Below are 26063 nucleotides of genomic sequence, written 5' to 3'. Positions count from 1 at the left end.
TGGCCCAGAGAGAGAGCCAAGAACTTTTACTGAGCTGATATTAATTGATTTGTCCTGATCTACCCAGGCCTGGCCTCCCTGGGCTCAGCCTCCTCAGTGGAGCAGTGCCAAGGCTCTGTCCTAACTCTGCATAAAAATAAATGAGAAGCTCTGGGGCTAGTCTCTAAAGCCAGAGGATATTGTTCGATTTCACGTCAGCCCTCCAGGAGGCAATTTAAACAACCCAGCATGCTAATCAACCTGGTATAAAAAGCAGTTCTGGAGGGTAGCCCATTCTTCTTTTTTTCTCACTCTCTCTTACTGCAACAAGGCCAAAAGGACATAAACAATCCAAGGGGAAAGTGTAATTGGGCCAGTGTCTATACAGGCACTATCACACTCCAGCGTAATCTCGCTATATGAAGTGACACAGAGAACGACTTCTTCTTACAATAAAGGGCATGCCTCGGCCAGTTGTACAATATAATAGGTTGACAAACCATTTTTCAAAATACAGGAAAACCTTAAAATGCCCTTCTGCTGTAACAATCAATACTGAGAATCAATTCCTACAAACAAAGACTGTTAATGTGAAAAAAAACAAAGCAACTCCTCTAGAAGATTATAAGGTAGGATGCGAGAGTCCGTGTTTCTGCTGCCATCGACACAGCATCTCAGTTGAACTCGTTCGGAGAGGCAGAGACCAGCGCCAACAAATAATTCAAACCTCTAATATTCCCCTGCTTTTTGTTATAGCCGTAGAAATATGATAGCGTTCATTCTCCGCTTGTGCCATGAACCCACGGGTCACATGGTAGCAGATCACAGACTTCTGTGTGACTCAGAGGTTAAACTAATCATGAATGACTTTCTCACATGGCCCACGCAGTGCCCTTAGAAATCTACACCAGCTTGTCATCCAGCGGTGGGTCGAACCTGCCTTTCATGTATTTGCATCACTGAGCGGTTTAGATGGCCTGATGGTTATGCTTCTCGTGTCACTGACCTGCTCCTCGCTGAATTCACCGTTAGCTATGCAGTCCTTTATTTCCATGGAGTGATGAAACTGTCTATTTCACTGATAAGCTGTGAAAGACATCCTTTCAACATCAGTCTGGATTCATGCAGATCTTCACAATGCATTTATGCAACACTTCACAGGTACACTACCCTGAACTCAACCACACATCTGAATGTTTGAATGTTTAAAAAATGACATTAAATACATTTCTGAAAATCAATATTTCATCGTTGTATGTTTCTCAGTTTATGTTTTCCTGCCTTTAGAGAAACAAATGTCCTTCAACCATCTCAATACTGAAGTCTAAAAAAGAATAATTTCTCAGAAAAAATCAGCTGATGGCTTAATGTAACAGCTGATAAACACTGCCACCTATTGACAGAACAATAGTTTTACAATTTATATCAACTGATGCAATACATGAGGGTAGATTATATATCTGCAGTCTTAACTCGACAAACACGGAAGGATTTGTTTTTTTTAAGTTTACTTCACTCAAGTAGGTGTGTACAGCACATTTACATCAAAGTCAGATACTGCTGTAGTATCTTTTTGTGAAAAACTGAAAGAAACGTAACAAAGTTAATACAAAAAGAGCAGAACAAGAAAACCAAAATGCCACAGCACCATTCTAACTTAATTTACAATTAATTAATGAACGATAGCAATTATATCATAAGTTAATAGAAATTTCAGTTGTTATTGCAAAAGTGTTTTAAAAAATTGCATAAAAATACTCTAAAGAACCTTTTAAACGTAGATATGCAGACAAATTGCCATTATGACTTTATTTTCTTACAGATATGCATAACAAATACCCTTTTTCTTTCATTAATTTATTTTAATCTTGTCACAGTAAAACTGTACTGTATAAGATTGTGATAGTGCATCTTTTTATTGAATGAAATTTTCCCCTAACACATATACATAAAACTAGAGCTTTTAAAATACTATTGAACATACTGTATCATCATCATCATCATCATCATTTTTATCATCATTTACAAAAGAATATATTTACATGTAGTTGTCAAACAAACACATTCACCAACTAGAAGTGCCAAGATACACAAGAATACATTATTTCATGTAATTTCTGTTGCATAATTTCAGACCAGCCCTCTGCAGTGGTCTGTAAGATGACTAACTCTGTGGTATTTTTAGAAGCTGTTTTGTTAGCATAATAGTATTTGCTGATTCATAGGAGGTCTTTGATATCTTATCTACTTTGAAAGAATAAAATGAATGGTGACCTCCGATCTAAAGTCTCTGATATAATTGTCTGTTTTTGTTTTCAGTGTCTCCTACCGTTAATCTGTCTGTTTTTCTGGCCTCTCTGAGCAAATAATTGTTTGCCTTTGTTCTGACTCAGACTGAAGGACTTCTACACTCTTTTCAACTGTAGACTAGATCTTTATAAATATCTTACAATTTCAGTTTTGAGATCTGTTTCCTTCTGGATTGCAATCAACAGGTTCACTTTTCTTTTGAAAGCCTTTATCTCCACTAAGGCTTTTCCGCCCTGGTTTTTTCTTCTTCTACGCCTCACGGTGGACTTTACTATTATCCTTTGTAGTTTCACCTTTATCTGCCTCACCTGTGTGTTTTATGCCTGGATTACATGTGCGTGTACCCTGTGGATGAATGATTTGAATCAAGCACCAAACTAATAACATTTAGTGGGTACACACTCAATCACTGTAAAGGGATCTCTTATAAGCAAATGGAAGCACTCACTTGAATGAGTAAAATAATTTTTTGCTCTTTTTACATGTATGTGGGGTGAATGTAGCATTGCAAGTTCAGTCTGTCTGAAAGGTCAACTGAACTGAGAGAGAGAAAGGCTAAAGTTTGTGAAAAGACAGTTCTTTGAGAAAATGGTATGTAAATGACACAATGCTACTAGGACTGCACGTGCTGCATCAGAAGCTTTAGAAAGGCGTTCGTTAGTTTAGCCTTTTTTTGAGGATCGGGCTCTGTTGCTACAGGGTTACAGTTACTATTGCCTTGTCCCGAGGCAGGATTCTTTGCTTTCATCACCTCTACCACCTGATAGGATCAGAAACGTGTTCGTCCTTTTCTTGCTGATTGTCTTCTATTTCTTTTTGTCCTCATGTTTCTGCAGTTTTCTGTTCAGGAATGATAGATTACTATTTTTTCTCGTTTATGACATTCAATTAATTTCCTTCCCCTGAGCCTGATGATTTCCCAACATTTTCCTCATTAGGTTGTCCCATAGCCTTTTTTGAGTTGGAGTCATCCACATGTTCCCCAGCATCATTGTTAGATGCCCTCCTTGGCTGGGGTCAAAAGTTGAAAGCGGCTCTGCAGCAAATGGAGAGGCCCATTTTCAGGAGCAGACACTAATTTTTTTCTCTTTTTTCGTCCAAGTCTGAAAAAAAAAAAAACCAGTAGAAAGAGGAAAAAACAATTAGCAATGAAAGTGCACTAGTCTGTTAATAACTTGTAGTCAAAGACACCAGTATAGCTCAGTTTGTTGAGCAGGTGACCCATATGCCAAAAAGCTACTGCAGGGGCCTGGCTTTGATTCTGACCTGGGACATTTGTCAGTCTCTCAGCACTCTGACCCTCCTTTCCTCTCTGATCTACTGTCCTGTCATAAAAATAAATCTTTAACAGGGGAAGAATATTTTGCAGTTAAAATAAACTAGTCCTACTAAGTAGACATTTAATCAAAATGGTCACAGCCAAAAAAAAAAAAAAATGTTTTCAAGAAAGCCTCAGACTGCATTAAAATGGATAATCAAAATAAAAGTCAACAAAATTTTGCTCTCTTCCAATTTTTAACTTGTGTATTAATCCAGTTATAAAACTAGAAAATATTATTATATGTAAAATATATAACCAATTGCTTGGGTCTATGCTAGTGTTTCTCTACTGCAATTATGAGGAAATACCTGAGGGTTAAGTACAAACAATAAAGGACAGCCCTACTGCCACACACTTTGTACTTTGCATCACAACGCTAAGCACACATAATACAAATTTGAGTGTTTCATCTAATGGTGTTACACTCTCCCTACACTAAACCATAAACAGACAAACTCTACAGGTCAGGATATATTTTACAGGTTAACTATAAATGCTCCTCCCATTAGTTACTTGCATTGATTCACTTTGTATGGTGTTGCTCTAATGAAGTGAAAGTGTTTAAAATAAGTGTTTAACAGTACAAGAATTCACAGAGAAAGCCTGAAAGAACCTCAGCATAAATCTGACAGCTGACATTAATTTTGCAGCCTTAATACTGACAGCCCTGTTTTTGTTTGTTTCTTTGTTTGTTTTTAAGCTTGTTCATTTTTGTGCAAGTTATTATACTACCGTGATCAGCCATACTCAGAAGCACATAAAAAACATTAGACATGATAAATCTTGAAATAGGTCAGTTGTTTTATTTGTTGTTGTTCCCAAAAATGACCTCTGGCAAGAAAGCCTACGTTGTGCTACAAATGGCTTTGTAACTTTCTACTATAAATAAATGTCTGTTTTTTTTTTTTTTATTACTACAGTTAAAAAGAACAAAACAACAACAAAAAACTGGACAGTCTGGGCAATGAGCTTCCAGAAATTTTCCTGTTATTTTACACATTTATTACTTACAATCTAACTGCAATGAGTCATAAATTTTCCAGGGCCGAGCAATATCCAGGCCAACTATTTTAACAGATTAAATACATAAGATGACAACAAACATAATACCTGAATGAATGGCAAAGAGAAAAATACACTTGTAGCAACATTATACCATCCATCAATGATTATAAATAGCATCACTATGTAGAAATTAAAATTAATGATGGTTGCAAGTCAAAGCAACAGTCGTTAATGAAAATGTGTTAATGTCACAGGCGTTAATTAAATAAGCAATCCATTTCCTAAAAGCTTATCTGTCTAAAGTATTTGAGGAATATTTGATTAGTGTAAGAGGAAAAAAACAAAGATTACCTGCTTGTTGCTTTTCCTCAAAATTCTTAACTTTATCCTTAACTGTAAGAAATGAATTGCAAAGAGAAAAATACACTTGTAGCAACATTAAACCATCCATCAGTGATTATAAATAGCATCACTATGTATAAAAATGGCTGTAGGTTAATAGGCAGTTGATAGAATAATTATTAATACTTATAGTTAACAGAATACTTTATCGAATCCACTCAATTTAAATCAAACGTCTGCACTTCAGTCATATATTAGATTTGAAATTCACTGTGGTGGTGTACAGAGGCATTGCTAACATGTGTTTGTTTTTAATGTGTAATCCTTTACATGTTTGCTATCATAACTTTTCATTGCTAATGAGAACCAAACAAAAGCTTAGGTTGATAGTCATAGGGTTATTTTTTTCATTTTAAACTGCAGTATAGACGTGAGAGTTTTTTTGTTTTTTCGCTTTTTTTACCTACATGAAAGAAGAGAGTGATGAGAGCAGTGGTGAGAATCTACATGACTCAAAAACCTTTAAAGGCCACAACCAAAAGTGAAGACCAAGCCACAGTGAATACCAGTTTGCTAAGGAACACAACAGAGACCCAAAATGAAGGCAGTGAGCACATCCCAGTCCCACCCAGGCAGCATGGGCCTCAGAGAGCCAGACGCAGGGATGCAGGGAGGACCCCTGTCCTGAACCATGGAGGCCAGCTAGCCAGGGCATAAAAGAGAGGACGAAAGGGGGAAGGAGAGACCTCACAGATCTGCACCTCGCACTGAACCACAGGAACCAACATGGGGAAGGGAAGACACAGCACCCAGACAAGGAGCTGAAAATGCAGCTTTTACAAGTTTATACAAAGTTCATTTTAACTGTCACCAAATGCTGCTTCTGTGTGTGAATGTTAGATAAAAGCACTTACATAGAAACAGCAGACTAAAAAGTGCTTGTGTAAATTTGTTAATAAGCTAAGATGTGTAATGTGCTTTGAGTGCTCAGATAGAGCAGAAAAGCCCTTTAGAAGTTTCCTTCTTCCATTCCCCAGTTAGTAGAAGGAAACTACCAGTATTAAATAATTGAAACCAGGTGCCAAAAACTGCAGTTCCTTAAACTTCCAGTTGAGGGTGACTTCAAATACAAGTCAGTCCCCACACACACTGATATTAAAATGCTGACCTTTGCACCAGAACTAAACAGTCTGAATCTTTACAACAATTAGCTTAAACTTTTATAAGTTAATGAATAATGCATATGTGGCTGCTTTAAGTAAGAAGGAGGTGATTATGCTTATTTTTTATTTAGGACTAATTAGCAAACATATGACAGTAAAAATGTACATGTACGAATATATATGCTCATGTTTCAAAAGATGAAGTTCAAAAGCTCATCTGGCTTTGTCTTGCTTACTGTTTATTCCTGTGACTATTCTAAATCTAGCTGACATGGTATAATTTCAAACCTGGCTTTTCAGAAGCAGGGGATGATTGAAGATTCGACTCTGTAGCCCCACTGTGTTCTTTCAAATGACCACATTCAGAGACTTTGTCTTCTCCTAGTGGATTTTACATCAGTTGTCTTTTTAGATGGCTTTTGAGGCACAGCAGGCTTATTTGTATTAGGCATACCTTTGCTGCTTTTCAAAAGCTTTTTTAAATATAAATACTCTGATTTATTGTATTGAAATGCTTACAAAGGCATTGCTAACATGCCTATGAAAGAAATTATTGAATCTTTAAATATATAAATATGTAAGGTCACCTACGCCATCTCAATCATTTTTGTTTTTGGAAAAAAGTTGCTCATTATTTTTATGGTGTCTTTTCCAAATTGTAGTCTTTCTGTGCCTGGAGGGGAAAAGGTTATTGTTTTTTTCTTCTATACCTGTCTGTGCAGGAGTGGTGGGAGACTCGTCCTCTTCTCTCACGTCATCAGGGGAAGGAAAAATACTAGTTTTAGTGTCAGGATGTGCTTCCTCATTTGTCTCTTGCTCTGAGCCTGAAACAAACAGTAAAAAGTTTAAAAACTACACTAGTCTGGTCTGCTTTGGATGTTTTTAGGGATGTCAAACTCATTTTACATCATGGGCCATATGCAGGCCACTTTGATCTTAAGTGTGCCAGACCAGTGAAACTCCAAGTTCTGTCAGTGTAAAGAAGTTCAACTACACATTTAAAATTCCTGATATTTTCATGTAAGAAAAAAGAAGTGCAATTTAGTTCATTGATGGTGTTTCTGCACCTGTCTGACCAGAACTTGTTGGTAGCTCTCCTTTTTCTCTCATGCCATCTGATTTCTTTGCTTCTTTTTCCTTTTCAGTTTCCTCTATAGTTTTTTCAGTGTCCTGATCTGAGATTACATCTTGCTTTTGCTCTTCAGCAGGTGGCTTGTGCGGTATGATCTGGGTCGAACTTTCATCAGCAAACTTTGCTTCTTCAGTCTCCATTTTCTCTGACTCTGAAAAAACGTAAAAGAAAAAAGAAAAAAGAGTACCACTGGTTCAAAAAATACATTTAAAGAGAATATAAATACATTCATAAAAGTGCATGAGTCTGTTTAAAAATAGCAGAAAATCGAATGATTTGGCGAGTGTACTGGTTTAAACTGAACCTGTCTTACTCTACTAATGTTTAAAAATGTGTCAAGAAAGCATTCGCCAAGAAAGGATGGACAGTATTAGAATAAGAAATAAATGTAACTGAAAGAAAAGCACTTTTTCAAATGTGACATGTGCTTGTAATTTTAGTTCTGACTATTGAAACTAAACAATGTAAATTTTGTTATTAAAGCAAGACCACTGGTTCAAAAATTGCTTTTTTTTTATTGTGAAATAAAAATGTTGCTGTTGCACTTTTTGCATCAGAAAAACAGAATGGAGGGCTAAATTTTCTTGGGCTTATCTTTGTCGTTTTCTAAATCTGACACAAAAACAAAAAAAAAATTTCTTTACAAAATTAGACCATATGGAAGCTACCTTGGAGGTTGGACGTTAGTAGCTAGTAGTATTGTTAAGTTCGTTTGGTTAACGGCTTAGTTTATGTATAAAAATACTTCAATTAATTTAATGAACTGATTATTATTTAAATTCACTTTTGGAAAAGAAAAAGATTCAAACTAAAAGCAAAATGTTGTACTCTACAAAAAGTTATTAATGAAAATAGGAATTTGTAGTAAGTGAACAGATCATACATGAAGGCGACTCCTAAATAGAGTAGCTGAAAGAAGAAGATTAATTAAGGAAACCACCCATTTGCCATAGTTATCCCAAACATCTGAGGATTACTGTCTTTCACTAGTCTGACCAATAACAGCCAGGTCCACAAGTCCCTGATTTTTCAGAGGCTCAAAGTACCTGGAAAACTTACTGACAAGCAGTTTCATGGCCAGGTGAGGTCAGCTTGCTATTGCATGACACAGATACAAGCTCTGGAATTCTAAGCCTTGAATTTGTATTTGGTTTCGTTTCATTGAAACTCTCAATATGAGGCTTAAAGAGATGATGATGATGATGATGATGATGATGCAAGTGATAGAGGCCACAATTAAGCTAAAATACCAAAGCAAATCTATCAGAAAGTCAACAAACATTTTTAGGAATCATCAAATCAACGACCTTAAAATGTAGACATGCGCTGGTGAGCTCACCAACACCTAAACATTTGTAAGAGTTCAAGTGATTCTTCCTGGCACTGTACTCAACTGAGCACCTGGTGTTGCTCAATTTGGTGTAAATTCTTATTTTGAGAGTAAAAGTAGTTTTTCCAAGCCCGAGCAATATGCAACACTATTTTAACAAGTTAAATACATAAACTGATAACAAATATGATACCTGGATGATAGAATTTACATAAAATTTCTTTTAAGATTATTAAAAATACACAAAATCAAAATATATATATATACAAGTAATAACTCAGGCAATGTAATGTAATATAATAAGGTAAAAGAAAAAGACATTCATTTGGCAAATAATCCCTAAACTGAATTATGTTATTGCACATTCAGAAATGAGTCGGAAAAATTCATGTGCAAAGTTATTCTGAATCTAACTGGCATAGTTTAATTTTCAAACCTGGTCCTTTAGAAGGAATCTGTGTTTGCAGATCAGACTGTGTGGCCTCAGTATGTTCTTCCAATTGACCACTCTTGACTTTCTTATCCAGTTGTCCTTTATTGTTTAAAAAAGAAGGATTTCTTGTGACCACATGAGGTCCATCTTTGTTTTTTTCTAAAGTGGAAAAACAAAAGAATGAAACAAAGATAAGAATTTCTTTCTGGAGATTAAACAACATAAAAACCTGGATTGGGATTCAGAAACAAATTTTTAACAAGGACTGCTGAAAACTTAGTTTGGTTTTTAACTTATTTTATTCATGTAAATGCTTGTTTTCATGTTATAAATTGGTTACTATTTAATATAACTTTGAAGAAAAAAAAAGCTGTGACGTACCAACAAATTAAAATTAATGATAGTTTCAAGTAAAAGCAACAGCCATTAATGAAAATGTGTTAATGTCACAGGTGTTAATTAAATAAACAATGCATTTGCTAAAAGTTTATCTGTTTAAAGTATTTGAGGATGATTTTATTTCAGTGGTTTTTAATTAGTGTAAGAGGAAAAAAACAAAGATTACCTGCTTGTTGCTTTTCCTCAAAATTCTTAACTTTATCCTTAACTGTAAGAAATGAATTGCAAAGAGAAAAATACACTTTGCTAAAAGTTTATCTGTTTAAAGTATTTGAGGATGATTTTATTTCAGTGGTTTTTAATTAGTGTAAGAGGAAAAAAACAAAGATTACCTGCTTGTTGCTTTTCCTCAAAATTCTTAACTTTATCCTTAACTGTAAGAAATGAATTGCAAAGAGAAAAATACACTTTGCTAAAAGTTTATCTGTTTAAAGTATTTGAGGATGATTTTATTTCAGTGGTTTTTAATTAGTGTAAGAGGAAAAAAACAAAGATTACCTGCTTGTTGCTTTTCCTCAAAATTCTTAACTTTATCCTTAACTGTAAGAAATGAATTGCAAAGAGAAAAATACACTTTGCTAAAAGTTTATCTGTTTAAAGTATTTGAGGATGATTTTATTTCAGTGGTTTTTAATTAGTGTAAGAGGAAAAAAACAAAGATTACCTGCTTGTTGCTGAATGTTTTTAACATGCTCCTTAACACCCACTGTAAGAAATGAATTGGAAAGAGAAAAATACACTTGTAGCAACATTAAACCATCCATCAGTGATTATAAATAGCATCACTATGTATAAAAATGGCTGTAAGTTAATAGACAGTTGATAGAATAATTATTAATACTTATAGTTAACAGAATACTTTATCGAATCCACTCAATTTAAATCAAACGTCTGCACTTCAGTCATATATTAGATTTGAAATTCACTGTGGTGGTGTACAGAGGCATTGCTAACATGTGTTTGTTTTTAATGTGTAATCCTTTACATGTTTGCTATCATAACTTTTCATTGCTAATGAGAACCAAACAAAAGCTTAGGTTGATAGTCATAGGGTTATTTTTTTCATTTTAAACTGCAGTATAGACGTGAGAGTTTTTTTGTTTTTTCGCTTTTTTTACCTACATGAAAGAAGACAGTGATGAGAGCAGTGGTGAGAATCTACATGACTCAAAAACCTTTAAAGGCCACAACCAAAAGTGAAGACCAAGCCACAGTGAATACCAGTTTGCTAAGGAACACAACAGAGACCCAAAATGAAGGCAGTGAGCACATCCCAGTCCCACCCAGGCAGCATGGGCCTCAGAGAGCCAGACGCAGGGATGCAGGGAGGACCCCTGTCCTGAACCATGGAGGCCAGCTAGCCAGGGCATAAAAGAGAGGACGAAAGGGGGAAGGAGAGACCTCACAGATCTGCACCTCGCACTGAACCACAGGAACCAACATGGGGAAGGGAAGACACAGCACCCAGACAAGGAGCTGAAAATGCAGCTTTTACAAGTTTATACAAAGTTCATTTTAACTGTCACCAAATGCTGCTTCTGTGTGTGAATGTTAGATAAAAGCACTTACATAGAAACAGCAGACTAAAAAGTGCTTGTGTAAATTTGTTAATAAGCTAAGATGTGTAATGTGCTTTGAGTGCTCAGATAGAGCAGAAAAGCCCTTTAGAAGTTTCCTTCTTCCATTCCCCAGTTAGTAGAAGGAAACTACCAGTATTAAATAATTGAAACCAGGTGCCAAAAACTGCAGTTCCTTAAACTGCCAGTTGAGGGTGACTTCAAATACAAGTCAGTCCCCACACACACTGATATTAAAATGCTGACCTTTGCACCAGAACTAAACAGTCTGAATCTTTACAACAATTAGCTTAAACTTTTATAAGTTAATGAATAATGCATATGTGGCTGCTTTAAGTAAGAAGGAGGTGATTATGCTTATTTTTTATTTAGGACTAATTAGCAAACATATGACAGTAAAAATGTACATGTACGAATATATATGCTCATGTTTCAAAAGATGAAGTTCAAAAGCTCATCTGGCTTTGTCTTGCTTACTGTTTATTCCTGTGACTATTCTAAATCTAGCTGACATGGTATAATTTCAAACCTGGCTTTTCAGAAGCAGGGGATGATTGAAGATTCGACTCTGTAGCCCCACTGTGTTCTTTCAAATGACCACATTCAGAGACTTTGTCTTCTCCTAGTGGATTTACATCAGTTGTCTTTTTAGATGGCTTTTGAGGCACAGCAGGCTTATTTGTATTAGGCATACCTTTGCTGCTTTTCAAAAGCTTTTTTAAATATAAATACTCTGATTTATTGTATTGAAATGCTTAAAAAGGCATTGCTAACATGCCTATGAAAGAAATTATTGAATCTTTAAATATATAAATATGTAAGGTCACCTACGCCATCTCAATCATTTTTGTTTTTGGAAAAAAGTTGCTCATTATTTTTATGGTGTCTTTTCCAAATTGTAGTCTTTCTGTGCCTGGAGGGGAAAAGGTTATTGTTTTTTTCTTCTATACCTGTCTGTGCAGGAGTGGTGGGAGACTCGTCCTCTTCTCTCACGTCATCAGGGGAAGGAAAAATACTAGTTTTAGTGTCAGGATGTGCTTCCTCATTTGTCTCTTGCTCTGAGCCTGAAACAAACAGTAAAAAGTTTAAAAACTACACTAGTCTGGTCTGCTTTGGATGTTTTTAGGGATGTCAAACTCATTTTACATCATGGGCCATATGCAGGCCACTTTGATCTTAAGTGTGCCAGACCAGTGAAACTCCAAGTTCTGTCAGTGTAAAGAAGTTCAACTACACATTTAAAATTCCTGATATTTTCATGTAAGAAAAAAGAAGTGCAATTTAGTTCATTGATGGTGTTTCTGCACCTGTCTGACCAGAACTTGTTGGTAGCTCTCCTTTTTCTCTCATGCCATCTGATTTCTTTGCTTCTTTTTCCTTTTCAGTTTCCTCTATAGTTTTTTCAGTGTCCTGATCTGAGATTACATCTTGCTTTTGTTCTTCAGCAGGTGGCTTGTGCGGTATGATCTGGGTCGAACTTTCATCAGCAAACTTTGCTTCTTCATTCTCCATTTTCTCTGACTCTGAAAAAACGTAAAAGAAAAAAGAAAAAAGAGTACCACTGGTTCAAAAAATACATTTAAAGAGAATATAAATACATTCATAAAAGTGCATGAGTCTGTTTAAAAATAGCAGAAAATCGAATGATTTGGCGAGTGTACTGGTTTAAACTGAACCTGTCTTACTCTACTAATGTTTAAAAATGTGTCAAGAAAGCATTCGCCAAGAAAGGATGGACAGTATTAGAATAAGAAATAAATGTAACTGAAAGAAAAGCACTTTTTCAAATGTGACATGTGCTTGTAATTTTAGTTCTGACTATTGAAACTAAACAATGTAAATTTTGTTATTAAAGCAAGACCACTGGTTCAAAAATTGCTTTTTTTTATTGTGAAATAAAAATGTTGCTGTTGCACTTTTTGCATCAGAAAAACAGAATGGAGGGCTAAATTTTCTTGGGCTTATCTTTGTCGTTTTCTAAATCTGACACAAAAACAAAAAAAAAAATTCTTTACAAAATTAGACCATATGGAAGCTACCTTGGAGGTTGGACGTTAGTAGCTAGTAGTATTGTTAAGTTTGTTTGGTTAGCGGCTTAGTTTATGTATAAAAATACTTCAATTAATTTAATGAACTGATTATTATTTAAATTCACTTTTGGAAAAGAAAAAGAAAAAGATTCAAACTAAAAGCAAAATGTTGTACTCTAAAAAAAGTTATGAAAATAGGAATTTGTAGTAAGTGAACAGATCATACATGAAGGCGACTCCTAAATAGAGTAGCTGAAAGAAGAAGATTAATTAAGGAAACCACCCATTTGCCATAGTTATCCCAAACATCTGAGGATTACTGTCTTTCACTAGTCTGATCAATAACAGCCAGGTCCACAAGTCCCTGATTTTTCAGAGGCTCAAAGTACCTGGAAAACTTACTGACAAGCAGTTTCATGGCCAGGTGAGGTCAGCTTGCTATTGCATGACACAGATACAAGCTCTGGAATTCTAAGCCTTGAATTTGTATTTGGTTTCGTTTCATTGAAACTCTCAATATGAGGCTTAAAGAGATGATGATGATGATGATGATGATGATGATGCAAGTGATAGAGGCCACAATTAAGCTAAAATACCATGTGTACTAAACAAGCATTTTTCATACAAAAAATGTAGCACAAAGTGCTTTACATGGTTAAAAGCAGCCCACTCCACCCCGCCCTCCAACTCACTCCCCACACTCTCATTAACATAAACGATCATGAATACACACATCCCCCCCTCACACACACACACACACACAGACACGCACACCTAAAGCGTAAAATTGGGCTGGGTACGCATGATCCAAATGAGGAAACAATATCACGGGGAGCCGTCTGCACCGGGAGCCGGTCACACACCGCAGCCTCCGGGCTGGGCTCACAGCAGGAGGGAGTCAAAGAAGCCCCCCAGCCAGGCTGAGAGGACCCCCAGAGCCCCAGCAGCCACGGTCGATCACAGCCCCGGTGCAGAGAGCGCCCTCCGAGGAAACACTGGAGATATGACACAATAGGATATATACAGGGTAAAAAGATAAAATAAATAAGAACGGGATACAATATAAATATAAATATAAATAGAGTAAGAAGATAAAAAACGAATAAGAGTAAAATCAATAAATATTAGGTAAAACCTAAATTAATAAATAGAATAACAGGATAGAATAAATAAGCATAAAATAAATAAACGTTAAGTAAAAGCTAAATTAAAAACGTGTACGTTCTCTGCGGCCCTGAGCTCCTCCGGCAGGCTGTTCCACAGACGAGGACCATACCACTGAAAAGCTGCCTCTCCGTGAGTATGTGTCCTGACTTTAGGGACAATTAAAAGGCCAGTACCAGAGGACCTCAGGGTCCTTGAGGGTTCATATGGTAAAAGCAGATCTGAGAGATAAGAAGGCCCAAGACCATTAAGACATTTAAAAACCAATAAAAGAACTTTAAAATCGATCCTGAAACACACGGGGAGCCAATGCAGCGATTCTAAAACCGGTGTAATGTGGGCCTGCCCTCTGGTCTTCGTCAGCACACGAGCTGCCGAGGTTTGTAAAAGTTGTAAAGGTGAAATATTATTTTTGGGGAGACCAGAGAGCAGGGCATTACAGTAATCAATGCGACTGGTAATAAAAGCATGCATCAGCATCTCCGTGTTGGCCCGAGAGAGAATAGGGCGAACTCTGGCTATATTTTTTAGATGATAAAATCCAATTTTGGTTACATGTTTAATATGTGGGATAAAACCAAGCTCAGAGTCAAAAATAACACCCAGGTTTTTCACTTGTAGCAAAGGACATAGTGAAAATGCCTCTAATTTAGACAAGAGTTTCTCTCTCTGAGCCTCGATCGGGACCGATGATTAAAACTTCAGTTTTGTCCTGGTTAAGCTGTAAAAAGTTTTCTGCCATCCAAGATCTTATATCTAAAATACAGTTAAAAAGGGCATCCATTGGTCTGGTGTCATCAGGAGACACAGAGATGTACAGCTGAGTAGGGATGGGTATCATTTAGCTTTTATCCGATACCGGTGCCAAACCGGTACTTTTGAAACGGTGCCGGTGCTTAAAGAATGGAGAACACAAAATTGGTCCAAAAACCTCTCATGTTCAGCTGTTTTTTTTGTAAAAAGATAACAATGTTAGCCTTTTCTGCAGCTATAGGGCATATATGGTATGACTCTTGGCTGGAAGCAGTGCTTAGATCAGAATCAGAAACTTTATTGTCATTGTTTCGTTGTTCTCGTGACAATGACAATAAAGTTTCTGATTCTGATTCTGATTCTGATTAAACAATGGAAAAAACACATTACTTTGTCCAAAAACCTCTCATGTTTAGCTGTTTTCCACTTTTTCTTTGGTCATTTTAGCCTTTTTGGCCAGGGTGAAGGGAGTATCTGCCATCAAACAAGAAGACAACTGCATGTAACTACGACGGTGTTTGATAGTTCACCTTATTATGCATTAATGTAATAACGTGGTTAGCCTACTCAACGTAAATTACACACGAACAACATTAAGCTACTCACGCAGAGAAGAACGGCTGCTGCTGCTGCATCATCATCCGTCATCATTTCTGCTACACTGGCAGGGCTAGGGGCCAGGACTCTCCTCTTCGGGTTTTTGGGGGATGTTGCTAACTCCGGGTCAGATAACAGGCACCACACCCGCAGTAGATGTGCTCGGTGTGAGGTCTCGCAGCAAGCTATCAAATACGGTGCATTTCTCGGCTTTTAAAAAAACGCTATGCGTCGCCAGGTGTTTCATCGGATTTGAGGTGTTACCTCCTTTGACAGTATCACAGTATCAGCTTTAAGTACTTGTTGCAGGCTGCTGAGTTTGCATATTTTGCTGTGAAGTACAGCCAGACTTTTGACCGCTTCACCTTGGACATTTTTAATCTGTAGCTCTGCTCTAACAGAACATACGTACGTGGGTCCGCCTACTATCCTCGGAAACGTAAAATGATTGGCTAGAATCTAAAGTGTATCACAGCTCAGGAAAAAAAAGCACCGAAATAAAGCACCAAAATGTGCGCTGCTTTTCGGTCTGGTTACTACCGTTTATGTCAGAACCGGTGTAACTGTGGAAGTTCATTCCATGCCTCCTGATGACACAGCCAAGAGGGAGCATATACAAATTAAAAAGTTAGGGCCTAAAATCGACCCTTGAGGCACACCACATGTCATTTTATGGATCTTAGAGGAGCATGTATCCATACTCACCATAAAAGTTCTGTCTGAGAGATAGGAAGTGAACCAGTTGTGTACAGCACCAGTGAGGCCCACCATATGTTTCAGTCTGTTTAAAAGAATAGCGTGGTCTACTGTATCAAAGGCTGCGCTTAGATCCAGTAGCACCAGGACTGAGAGCTTTTGGGAGTCCCAGTTACATCTAAGATCATTTAAAACCTTTAGGAGAGCCGTCTCTGTGCTGTGGTTTCCCCCTAAATCCAGACTGGAATATCTCCAGGATCTGTCTATCATTCAAAAAGTCATTAATCTGAGTAAAAACAAGTTTTTCTAAGATTTTACTTAAAAATGGTAAGTTGGATACACGTCTGTAGTTATTAAAATCATTACAATCCAAATTGCTCTTCTTCAGAAGGGGCCTCACCACCGCCGTTTTAAAGGCAGCAGGGAAGACACCCAACTGAAGAGAGCAATTCATCATGTATAAAAGCTCAGCTTCAAAAAATCCATACAATGTTTTAAAAAGTAAAGAGGGGATTGGATCTAAAAGACATGTGGTGGGTCTCACTGTGGAGAAAACTTTCTTAAGGTTCTCAGCATTAACCAGGACAAAGCTGTCCAGTGTCTCCTCAGATACAATCGAGCCCTCAGATGTGTTTACAAACATATCGCGATTAGATAAAATATCAGATCTAATGGCGCTGATTTTTCCCCTGAAGTGGTCTGCAAACTGCTCACAGAGTGAGTCTGTGGGGGTTCTTTGCTGTTCAAATCAGGGTTAAATAAATGATCTATGGTGGAAAAGAGGACCTTGGGATTATTTTTGTTATTACTGATTATTTTGGCGAAGTATGAATTTCTTGAGTTCCTTAATGTATTATTGTAGATTTTAAGTTGCTTGCAAAATATTTGATGGTTGATAGTATTTTTATTTTTCCTCCATCTCCTTTCTGCTGCCTTGCAATTTCTTTTGAGTTTTTTGACTTCTTCGTTTCTCCAGGGTGATGCATGTTTTACGTTAATCTTTTTGGTGGTGAGTGGAGCAACGGAGTTAAGGGTTTTCTTCAGTTTGCTGTTAAAATGATTAAAAATAGAATCACAGGGGGGCATTCATCTAAAACCCTGGTAAAATTTGCAGCCACTTCAGAGGTTAGATAGCGCCTCCTCACAGTTCGCACCGAGGTCTCCCGCTGAATAAAACCGGTGATGTTAAAAAACACACAGTAGTGGTCAGAGACAGCCAAGTCAACAACAGAGGACACACTGGTGGACAGCCCATGGGTGATGACCAGGTCCAGAGTGTGTCCTCTGTTGTGAGTTGGCTGCGTGACGTGCTGGGTAAAATCCAAACAGTGAAGAATGTTTAAGAATTCTTTTGATGCAGGGTCAGAAGGATTATCTATGTGCAGGTTAAAATCACCGGTTAAAATTATCATATTATATTTTGAGTGTATGTTTGTTAAAAATTCTGAGAATTCCTTGATAAAAGCAGCGCTGTCTTTAGGTGGTCTAGAAATTGTGACAGATTTGTTGATGATTTAATACAAATACTGTCTGATGTCATTTTCTAAAATGTACAGTTTATTTACTCTGTTCAATCCTATTAAATCCTGTTTAATCCTATTAAAGACCTCATTTTATATTGTCTATGCTTCACTGGATTTAATGTCAAGAAATTCATGTTCGTCTGCCTCTTCTATGCTGCTGTCTGTCTGTCTGTCTGGCGATTTGCCTATTCTGTCCTCATCTTTTGTATGAGGGACTGTATGTATAGTTTCAGAAGAGTATTGAAAGGTTTTGACATTATGGCGCTCCAAGGCTACAGACAACTATATAAAGGCAGTTTCCCTTTTCTGTGTCTTCCTGGACATATACACCATCCTATTCACTGTTATCTTTAGATACATGGTGGCTGATTATTTTCAAGAAGTCATTTTCAAACTGTGACACTTTCTGTAATAGGAAAAACCAAAAAGTAGGTTATTAGTGTGGTTTCTGCACCTGTTTTTTCAGGAATGGTCGGTGGTTCTTTCTTTTTTATCGTGTCATCTGATTCATTTTCTTCTTTTTTTTCTCCAGTGACCTGATCTGAGTTGAGATCTTCCCCAACAACAACTGTCTTGTTGCGCAAAGGTAAACTTGGCTGGTTAGTAGAAGCACCATCCGCATTATTAGGATACTCCGGTGCAGTTACAAATGTATCTTCCTCCGACTCTGAAACAAATGAAAAAAAAAAAAGTTTAAAAACTGGATTGGTCTGTTAAAAGATGGCAATAGGATTAAATAAATTAAATTTGGAAGGTAACTTGGTTTATTCTAAACCAGTCTTTATCCAATAAGGTCTAAAAATGGGTCAAGAAAACAATGAAGCCATTTCCAAATAAATATATTAAAATAAACCAAGTAAACCTTTTCCCATCTAAACTTGGAAACGCTATTGTAATCATCAAAGGATAATGACTGGTTCAAAGAGTAACAAACTCTTTTCAATGCTGGTAGGTATTTCAAATTTTTTGATAACAAAAAGATCTCCAGTGTCAGCCAAACAATATACAAGCTATTTTACCGAGACAAATATATAAACTGACAAAAATATGATACAGCGATAATATCAACGTTTTCGATATAATAACTGAAAATACACAAAGGAATTTCTGAAGCATTAAATTCTTAGTGTAATTAAAACTTTTTTTTCCTGTGACAAATCTCATTATCTTATCTACTGTTATTTTTAGAAACTTTAAAATTTGCTCATAACTTTTCGGGTATCTTTTTTAAGAAGTGATTCTTCATATAGCAGGGAGAAATACACGTTATTACTACTATTTTCTGAAGTTATCTGTTTAGAAATGGTGGACAACACTTTTTTTTCACCTGAGCCACTTGATTCATTTTCTTTCTTTTTTCCAGAGTTGACATCTTTCCCAACAACAGCTTCCTTGTTGATCAAAGGAGAACTTGGCTGGGCTGCAGAAGCACCATCACCATAATTAATAAAATTCTTTGCTTCCTCATATTCTTGTCCCTCTGACACTGAAACAAATGGGGAAAAAAAGTTTTAAAAAAATGTACTAGTCTGTTAAAAGATGGTCGTAGGATTAAATAGTTTGGAGGGAAACGTGGGTTATTCTAAACCAGAGAGAGAGTGAGAGAGAGTAAAACAAGTTGTTTTTCCAAAAAAGTTGTTTATTACACTGAACAAAAATATAAACGCAACACCTTTGTTACTGCTCCCATTCCCCATGGGATGGACGTAGAGACCTAAAATTCATTCCAGATACACAATATAACCATCCCTCCCAAACAGTGGTCACAAATCAGTCCAAATGTGTGGTAGTGGGCACATCTGCCATATTGAGATAATCCATCCCACCTCACAGGTGTGCCACATCAGGATGCTGATCTGACATCATGAGTAGTGCACAGGTGTACCTCAGACTGCCCACAACAAAAGGCCACCCTGGAATGTGCAGTTTTGTCTCACAGCAAAATGCCACAGATGCCACAAGCAATGAGGGAGCGTGCAACTGGCATGCTGACAGCAGGAATGTCAACCAGATCTGTCGCCCGTGCATTGAATGTTCATTTCTCAACCATAAGCCGTCTCCACAGGCGTTTCAGAGAATATGGCAGCACATCCAACCGGCCTCACAACCGCAGACCTCGTGTAACCACACCAGCCCAGGACCTCCACATCCAGCAGGTTCACCTCCAAGATCGTCTGAGACCAGCCACCCAGACAGCTGCTGGAACAATTGGTTTGCACAACCAAACAATTTCTGCACAAACTGTCAGAAACCGTCTCAGGGACGCTCAACTGCATGCCCGTCGTCCTCATCGGGGTCTTGACCTGACTCCAGCTCGTCGCCGTAACAGACTTGTGTGGGCAAATGCTCACATTCGATGGCGTCTGGCACGTTGGAGAGGTGTGCGCTTCACGGATGAATCATGGTTCACATTGTTCAGGGCAGATGGCAGCTGAGAATGTCCCAGTTCTTGCATGGCCAGCATACTCACCGGACATGTCACCCATTGAGCATGTTCGGGATGTGCTTGACCGGTGTATACGACAGCGTGTACCAGTTCCCACGAATATCCAACAACCTCGCACAGCCATTGAAGTGGAGTGGACCAACATTCCACAGGCCACAATTGACAATCTGATAGACTCCATGCGACGATGTGTTGCACTGCATGAGGCAAATGGTGGTCACACCAGATACTGACCGGTTCTGGGTCCCCAGACCCCCAATAGCGCAAAAAACTGCACATTCCAGGGTGGCCTTTTGTTGTGGGCAGTCTGAGGTACACCTGTGCACTACTCATGATGTCAGATCAGCATCCTGATGTGGCACACCTGTGAGGTGGGATGGATTATCTCAATATGGCAGATGTGCCCACTACCACACATTTGGACTGATTTGTGACCACTGTTTGGGAGGGATGGTTATATTGTGTATCTGGAATGAATTTTAGGTCTCTACGTCCATCCCATGGGGAATGGGAGCAGTAACAAAGGTGTTGCGTTTATATTTTTGTTGAGTGTACCTATATAAGATTTTGCCTTTGTTACAGCATTTAAGAACACTTTCTAAATCTAATAGCAACAGTAAAAAAAACTAGTAGACAAGTCTGCTTACAGCCCAAAATAGGTGTATAAAACATTCAAAATCAGAGAACTGGAACAACAGTGACGAACCTTTACCTTTACTTTCTGTCGTGCCCAGGTCCAGCTCGTTTTGTTTTTCATCATTGTGATCAAAATTGTGATTCTTTACAATTTCTGCCAAACGGCGAAGCGGTTGGGAAGAGGGTATTGTTTCTTCTCTTTGAAGAAGAGGCTCTGATGGTTGATCAGATGCATGATTAGATGTATAATTTGAAATAGATGAACATTTTTTAAAAAGTAACTTACTGATAAGAAAGAAATGCATCCCAGAATAAAGACCTTTTGTGTATAATGTTAATTAACAGTTAACACAAAACCAAAATTAAAAAGGAAAAATAATAATTTTCTTCCAGGTAACTTCTTTAATTTTATCTCAACAATACTGAAATAATCAGGTGAGTATCCCCATTAGTCTAGTGATAGAAAGTTTAATTTATCATTTCCTAATTTCCTTTATAAATTTATATTTATTTATAAAAAGAATTTTTTTTTTTTTTTTTACTTTTTTTCTGGGTTAGTTCAAGTAAAATGTATGTTATTAATAAATTCCTCTAAAATCAAAGATAATAGGTGATATTGAAGTGATAACAGGTTTTAGGTCTGTTTGTTGCTCAGAACACCACAGCATGCTGCACACTGCTTAACTGTCCCATGTCAATGAATTGTAGAAGTAATCATTAAATTCATGATGTCAAAAATATGCAGAGCTAAAAAAAAAAAAAAAAAAAAAAAAAAATCACACACACACTCAAGATTAGACATTTGTCCTTACTACTATGTGGCTGTTGTTCCACGTCTGTTTTCTCCTTTTTTGCAAAGCATGCTGGAATCAAGAAAGAAGAGAAATAATAATAAACAAGGAATGATTTATTTCTTATGGTGAACTATGAAGGTTTAAGTCACTAAAATGTGGAGCTTTTCAACAGTACTCCATATAAATATATTTTTAAACATCCAATTAGTATTTTGATCTCCAAATAAAAAAATAACATCGGTCCCAGAGAATGTATTACACTATCAAGTCAAGTCTGTTAACCTTAGGTTAAACACAGAATACACAGTATATTCTCTGAATCTAACATATATCCTGTGTATCACTTGGTTTTCTCCATGTCATGATAAGTTAATATTTTTGGACCCATTCTCTCAATAAGTTTTCATTGCTTGTTGTTGCTTTATTTTACCTTTATGCTTTACTGCACAGAACACTGCGCCCAAAACACACAAGAGTATTACTATCCCGCCAATAACCAGTCCAGTAATGAGTCCAGCTGAGGCTCCAACTGCACAGAAACACAGAAATCCAAATAGAAGAACTTCTCTAACAGCCATACACAGTTCCAATGCAGTTATATTTCCATAAAACCAGAGATTTTAGACAACATGAACTCTACAGTCTCCCTTATCAATGACCAAATGGATATGTATATAAATTTTTTAAAATGCAATTAATAAAATATGTATTTTTCCATTAATAAAATTGATAACACAGTAGGATGTGCCCTGTGCACATCATTGTCCAGTTTTATTGTTATTTATATTACAGTAAAGTTAACAGAAAACTGCATTCTTTGAAATTAAAGTTACTGCTATTATCAGTGCAGTAGTGTAGGTGTTGTTTCAAACCAGTGGCCTTTGGTGGGATAAACCCGACCAAGGGTCGTAACACACTGATTAAAGCAGTTTGTATAAAATAGTTTCAGAAAATAATCCGGTTAAATGCCCTATTCCATCACATTAATTATAAACATATAGTGGAGCTAATTAGTAAAACCTTACCAGGGTAGCAATCCTTTGCAGTGAATGTAGCTATTTCTTTGGACAATTGGTTGCTCGCAGTACAGCTGTATACTTTATCATCATGTTCTGTCCCTAGTGATATCATTAATATCTGGCCAGGCTGAATTTTTCCAGGTTGGCTCCACTCGTAGTTTAAGGATTGTGATGTTTTTGCAGAGCACTTCAGTGTGGCTTCACTTCTAGATTTGTCAGAGCTGCTGCCATCGCTCATGTTACAGGTTATGGTGGGCTTGGTTACTCTATCTATATACATACATAAATACAAAAAAGCAAATCTGAAATTAAAATATATTAAAAACAAATCATCCAACAATATATATATTGCATTAACTATATTGCATTCATGAATTAATACAATCATCGTGTTACTGTCAATTATCCAAGTGTGAAAAGGGCTAAGTCATTTCAAGCTGATGTTTGTTTAATAATGGCGCTGAGTTTGAAATGTAAACTCATCTATCAGTATTTGGTTTGAGGCTGAGGAAGTTAAGGCTGGACTGGTTTGAAAATGCATAATAGCAGCTTGTATACGACACTACCTCAACATTAATAGTTGGACTTATAATCCAATGTAAATCAAGTATATACTGTGTTAGGCTGTTTAGCAAATAACTAAAGCTTTCTAAAGGGCAGAGTCTCTCTGAACCAAATATGAGGATAATAAAATGCATGATAAGTGACTAATTAAGAGATAAGCTGTTGTTATCATGATGAGTTGTGGGACGTTTTGGTGGAAGCACCAAGAGCTTTTATGCTTAAGGTACAGTGCAACAGTACAAAAAACATTCACCAAATACAAGCTTTGCATTCATAATCCTTCAGAATAAAAGCATATGTGTCGTATTTTTTACAGTTATGAAAGTCAGAAGCAGAGTTAACAAATTGGTGTTCAGCTGGAAATGTAATGTAGTTATAAATAGAACGAATAAATTGCCAGAATAGGTAAAAGAAAAACAGCTAAATAGTTTAATTTGAAATCAGTGATGTACAATCAGTACAGTCTAGAAACTCCACACCACTGATGCTTTGTTTTATAAATTGACTCAAGTTTTTTTCTTTTATAAATTACTTTTATAAATTACTGTTGAAATTACTTTTATAAAAAACTTTTGAAGTTAAAATTTTAAATATTACATACAATAATAAAATATATATTCATCAGTGATCTGTTTCTTCTGTTCAACAAATCAAAAAACTGCACTGACCTTGGATGCCACTGTTAGTTGTTAAAAAGGTAATATAAAATGAACTTACCTAAGACCTTCAATTCAAAGTTAAGACGATTCAAACCATCTTTCTTTGCTGCATCCAGTTGATATTGTCCACTATCACTGTGTGTCAGTTGGTTGATTTCCAGGTCTGCAGAGTGCCAGTCGAGAGTGATCCTCTTTTGAAATGGGTTGTATTCAGTTTGCTCATTGCCATCAAATTGTACCACTTTATTCCCATTGTGTTTCCACAGAATGTCATCAGGGGGGTCTGTGAAATTTGTCCTGAAGGTGACTGTCTCACCCAGGAGTACATATTGTGTTGATTGCCCAGAAACTAGAAACAGAAAACAGAAAAGTGAAGAAAGATGCAAAATACAAATAATTTAGACTAGTATGACCAGTACAGGCATGGTGACAGCTCAGTGTCAAGACTTCAGCAATAAACACCAAGATGCTAGTACAGTGTAATACAATTTTATATGATTTTATATGATCCATATATAATTGAATCTCATTTTATTAGTTGAAATATTTTATTTAATACTTTCAATGAAAGTTTTTAAATAGTACTTACTAGAAATATCTGTCAATGCTGAAGTTCAAAAGATAAATTGTTAAAAGAGTTAACAAGATTTTTTTTAAAATATGATTAAAGACAAGTCAGCATGTAAACTTTACAAAGTTTACATGCTGACTTCTAAACATTTTACAGTGAAAGGTAGCTAACTGAAATGGACATATCTAAAAATCAGATGTAAGGACATGTTATGTGCCATGAGGATTGCGCTACAAATGTAAATGAAACCAGAAAAACCTACCACATGAGAAAATAATGGAAGACCAAAAATATTTTACCTCAGAAATCAGGAATATTAAAAAGACTAACACTGGAATGCTTAATGTCTAATAAAGTCTAATGTTTCTTAAATGAAAAAAATTAGGCTGAATGAGCTTTCATATGTGAGACTGAAAATTAAAATCCTGGTCAAAAACAATACCAAGGACTGATTTAAAGACTGAGCTTCACAGAGAAGCTGTCAGGGCCAAACACAAAAACCTCAGTTTTTTTCAGAATTGAGATGCAGGAAATGTGATGACATCCAAATTGAAATAGCAGTGAAGCATTCATTGGGGTAGGAGAGGTTGTTAAGCTTAACACAGAAGTACAGGTTTGTAAGGAGCTCTCTGAGTATTCTCAATCCATCAATCAATGTACTGTAATAAACATAATAAATACTAAGAAGAATCCCTTTCTATTTCCACAGTGATGAATGTATTGGTGTATTTTCCACTTAAGAAGGTCAGAAACAGGGGGGGGCAAATTATAGCTACGGTACACAAATCACAGTCACTCCACAGACGTCTGTTATCTCCATCCATCCATCCATCCATTCGCTTCCGCTTATCCTTTTCAGGGTCGCGGGGGGCGCTGGAGCCTATCCCAGGTCTGTTATCTCTATGCACAAAATGTTTCATACCTGCAGACTAGCCAAGCTTTAAAAAAATTACCTGGGCAGGAATTAAACATTCAAAAAATCAGTAGGAAATAGCAGTCATACCCGAGTCTCGCCTTTCTCAATAAGTTTGGGTCATGGGCGTTGAACACATAAAGTATGAACAAATCAGTGTGCGCATACTAAACGTTAAACATTTTCTTCGCGTTTAACTGCTCTGCTTTAGTGCCAGGCTGCTTTTACAGCTTGCAAGCAGCTGGCCTTTGTGTTAATGTGTTTAACTACACATTAATGTAAGCAACATTCCTGTGAAGCTTTTTTTTCCACGATATAAACTATGTTAAACTGTGAATTACAATAACTTACAGTTTACAAGTTGGTGAGAAAATACTGAGTCGTTGTGGCACACCTTAATCTCTGCCTGGTGTCCTCAGTCGGACCTGTGTGACCTTGTGCACTACACATTCACACAGAAAAGTATCGAACCTATCAAGTTCCGGCTATTCAAACTCACCTGCCGAGGAGGTAAGGATCCAAACGGCGAGGAAATAACAATAAATCATTTCTAAACCGTCTGAAAAGGCAGTAATGTCGCCTCCGTCCCTTATTTAGGGATACTTTCACTTTCTTCTCCAAGCTAAATCAGTCTCTTCTCACCGAACAAGTCTGTGTTGGCCCACAGCCTACCAATCTCTTCACAGCACCTGCATCTAAACCGAAAC

General features: G+C 36.8%; 1 protein-coding gene across 10 annotated transcripts; it reads right to left on the bottom strand.

The window, feature by feature from the left end:
- Positions 1–1470: 1470 nt before the first annotated feature.
- LOC146556708 (uncharacterized) lies at positions 1471–26041 on the bottom strand. Of its 10 annotated transcripts, none has more exons than XM_085249462.1 (19): positions 25856–26041; positions 23931–24221; positions 22656–22919; positions 22061–22159; positions 21649–21699; positions 20913–21050; positions 19082–19240; positions 18209–18421; positions 12299–12514; positions 11942–12055; positions 10079–10120; positions 9913–9954; positions 9747–9788; positions 9581–9622; positions 9019–9174; positions 7197–7403; positions 6831–6944; positions 4967–5008; positions 1471–3392 (listed from the first exon to the last, which is right to left on the bottom strand). In XM_085249462.1, exons 1-19 carry the CDS (start codon positions 25902–25904, stop codon positions 3364–3366), a joined length of 2310 nt encoding a protein of 769 aa, XP_085105588.1. In that variant the 5' UTR covers positions 25905–26041; the 3' UTR covers positions 1471–3363. The 10 variants fall into 10 exon arrangements, with proteins under 10 accessions (XP_085105588.1, XP_085105589.1, XP_085105587.1 ...); XM_085249463.1 differs by having other exon boundaries at positions 7188–7403; positions 12308–12514; XM_085249461.1 differs by having other exon boundaries at positions 7188–7403; positions 25856–26040.
- Positions 26042–26063: the final 22 nt, after the last annotated feature.

This window comes from Mchenga conophoros, linkage group LG16 (genome assembly GCF_057382185.1).
Source record: "Mchenga conophoros isolate Kocher_MC1m ecotype Shallow Benthic linkage group LG16, M_conophoros_male_GT1.1, whole genome shotgun sequence".
Classification (NCBI taxonomy): domain Eukaryota; kingdom Metazoa; phylum Chordata; class Actinopteri; order Cichliformes; family Cichlidae; genus Mchenga; species Mchenga conophoros.
The sequence above is the reverse complement of the archived record's forward strand: the minus strand, read 5'-3'. Positions and strand labels throughout refer to the sequence as shown.

Coding starts and splice junctions, on each gene's coding strand:
- LOC146556708 (XM_085249461.1), bottom strand. CDS start 25,904: ATGATTTATTGTTATTTCCTCGCCGTTTGGATCCTTACCTCCTCGGCA. Junction 9,789..9,912: donor TGAGGAAAAGCAACAAGCAG/GTAATCTTTGTT, acceptor CATTTCTTACAG/TTAAGGATAAAGTTAAGAAT. Junction 3,393..4,966: donor TGAGGAAAAGCAACAAGCAG/GTAATCTTTGTT, acceptor TTTTTTTTTCAG/ACTTGGACGAAAAAAGAGAA.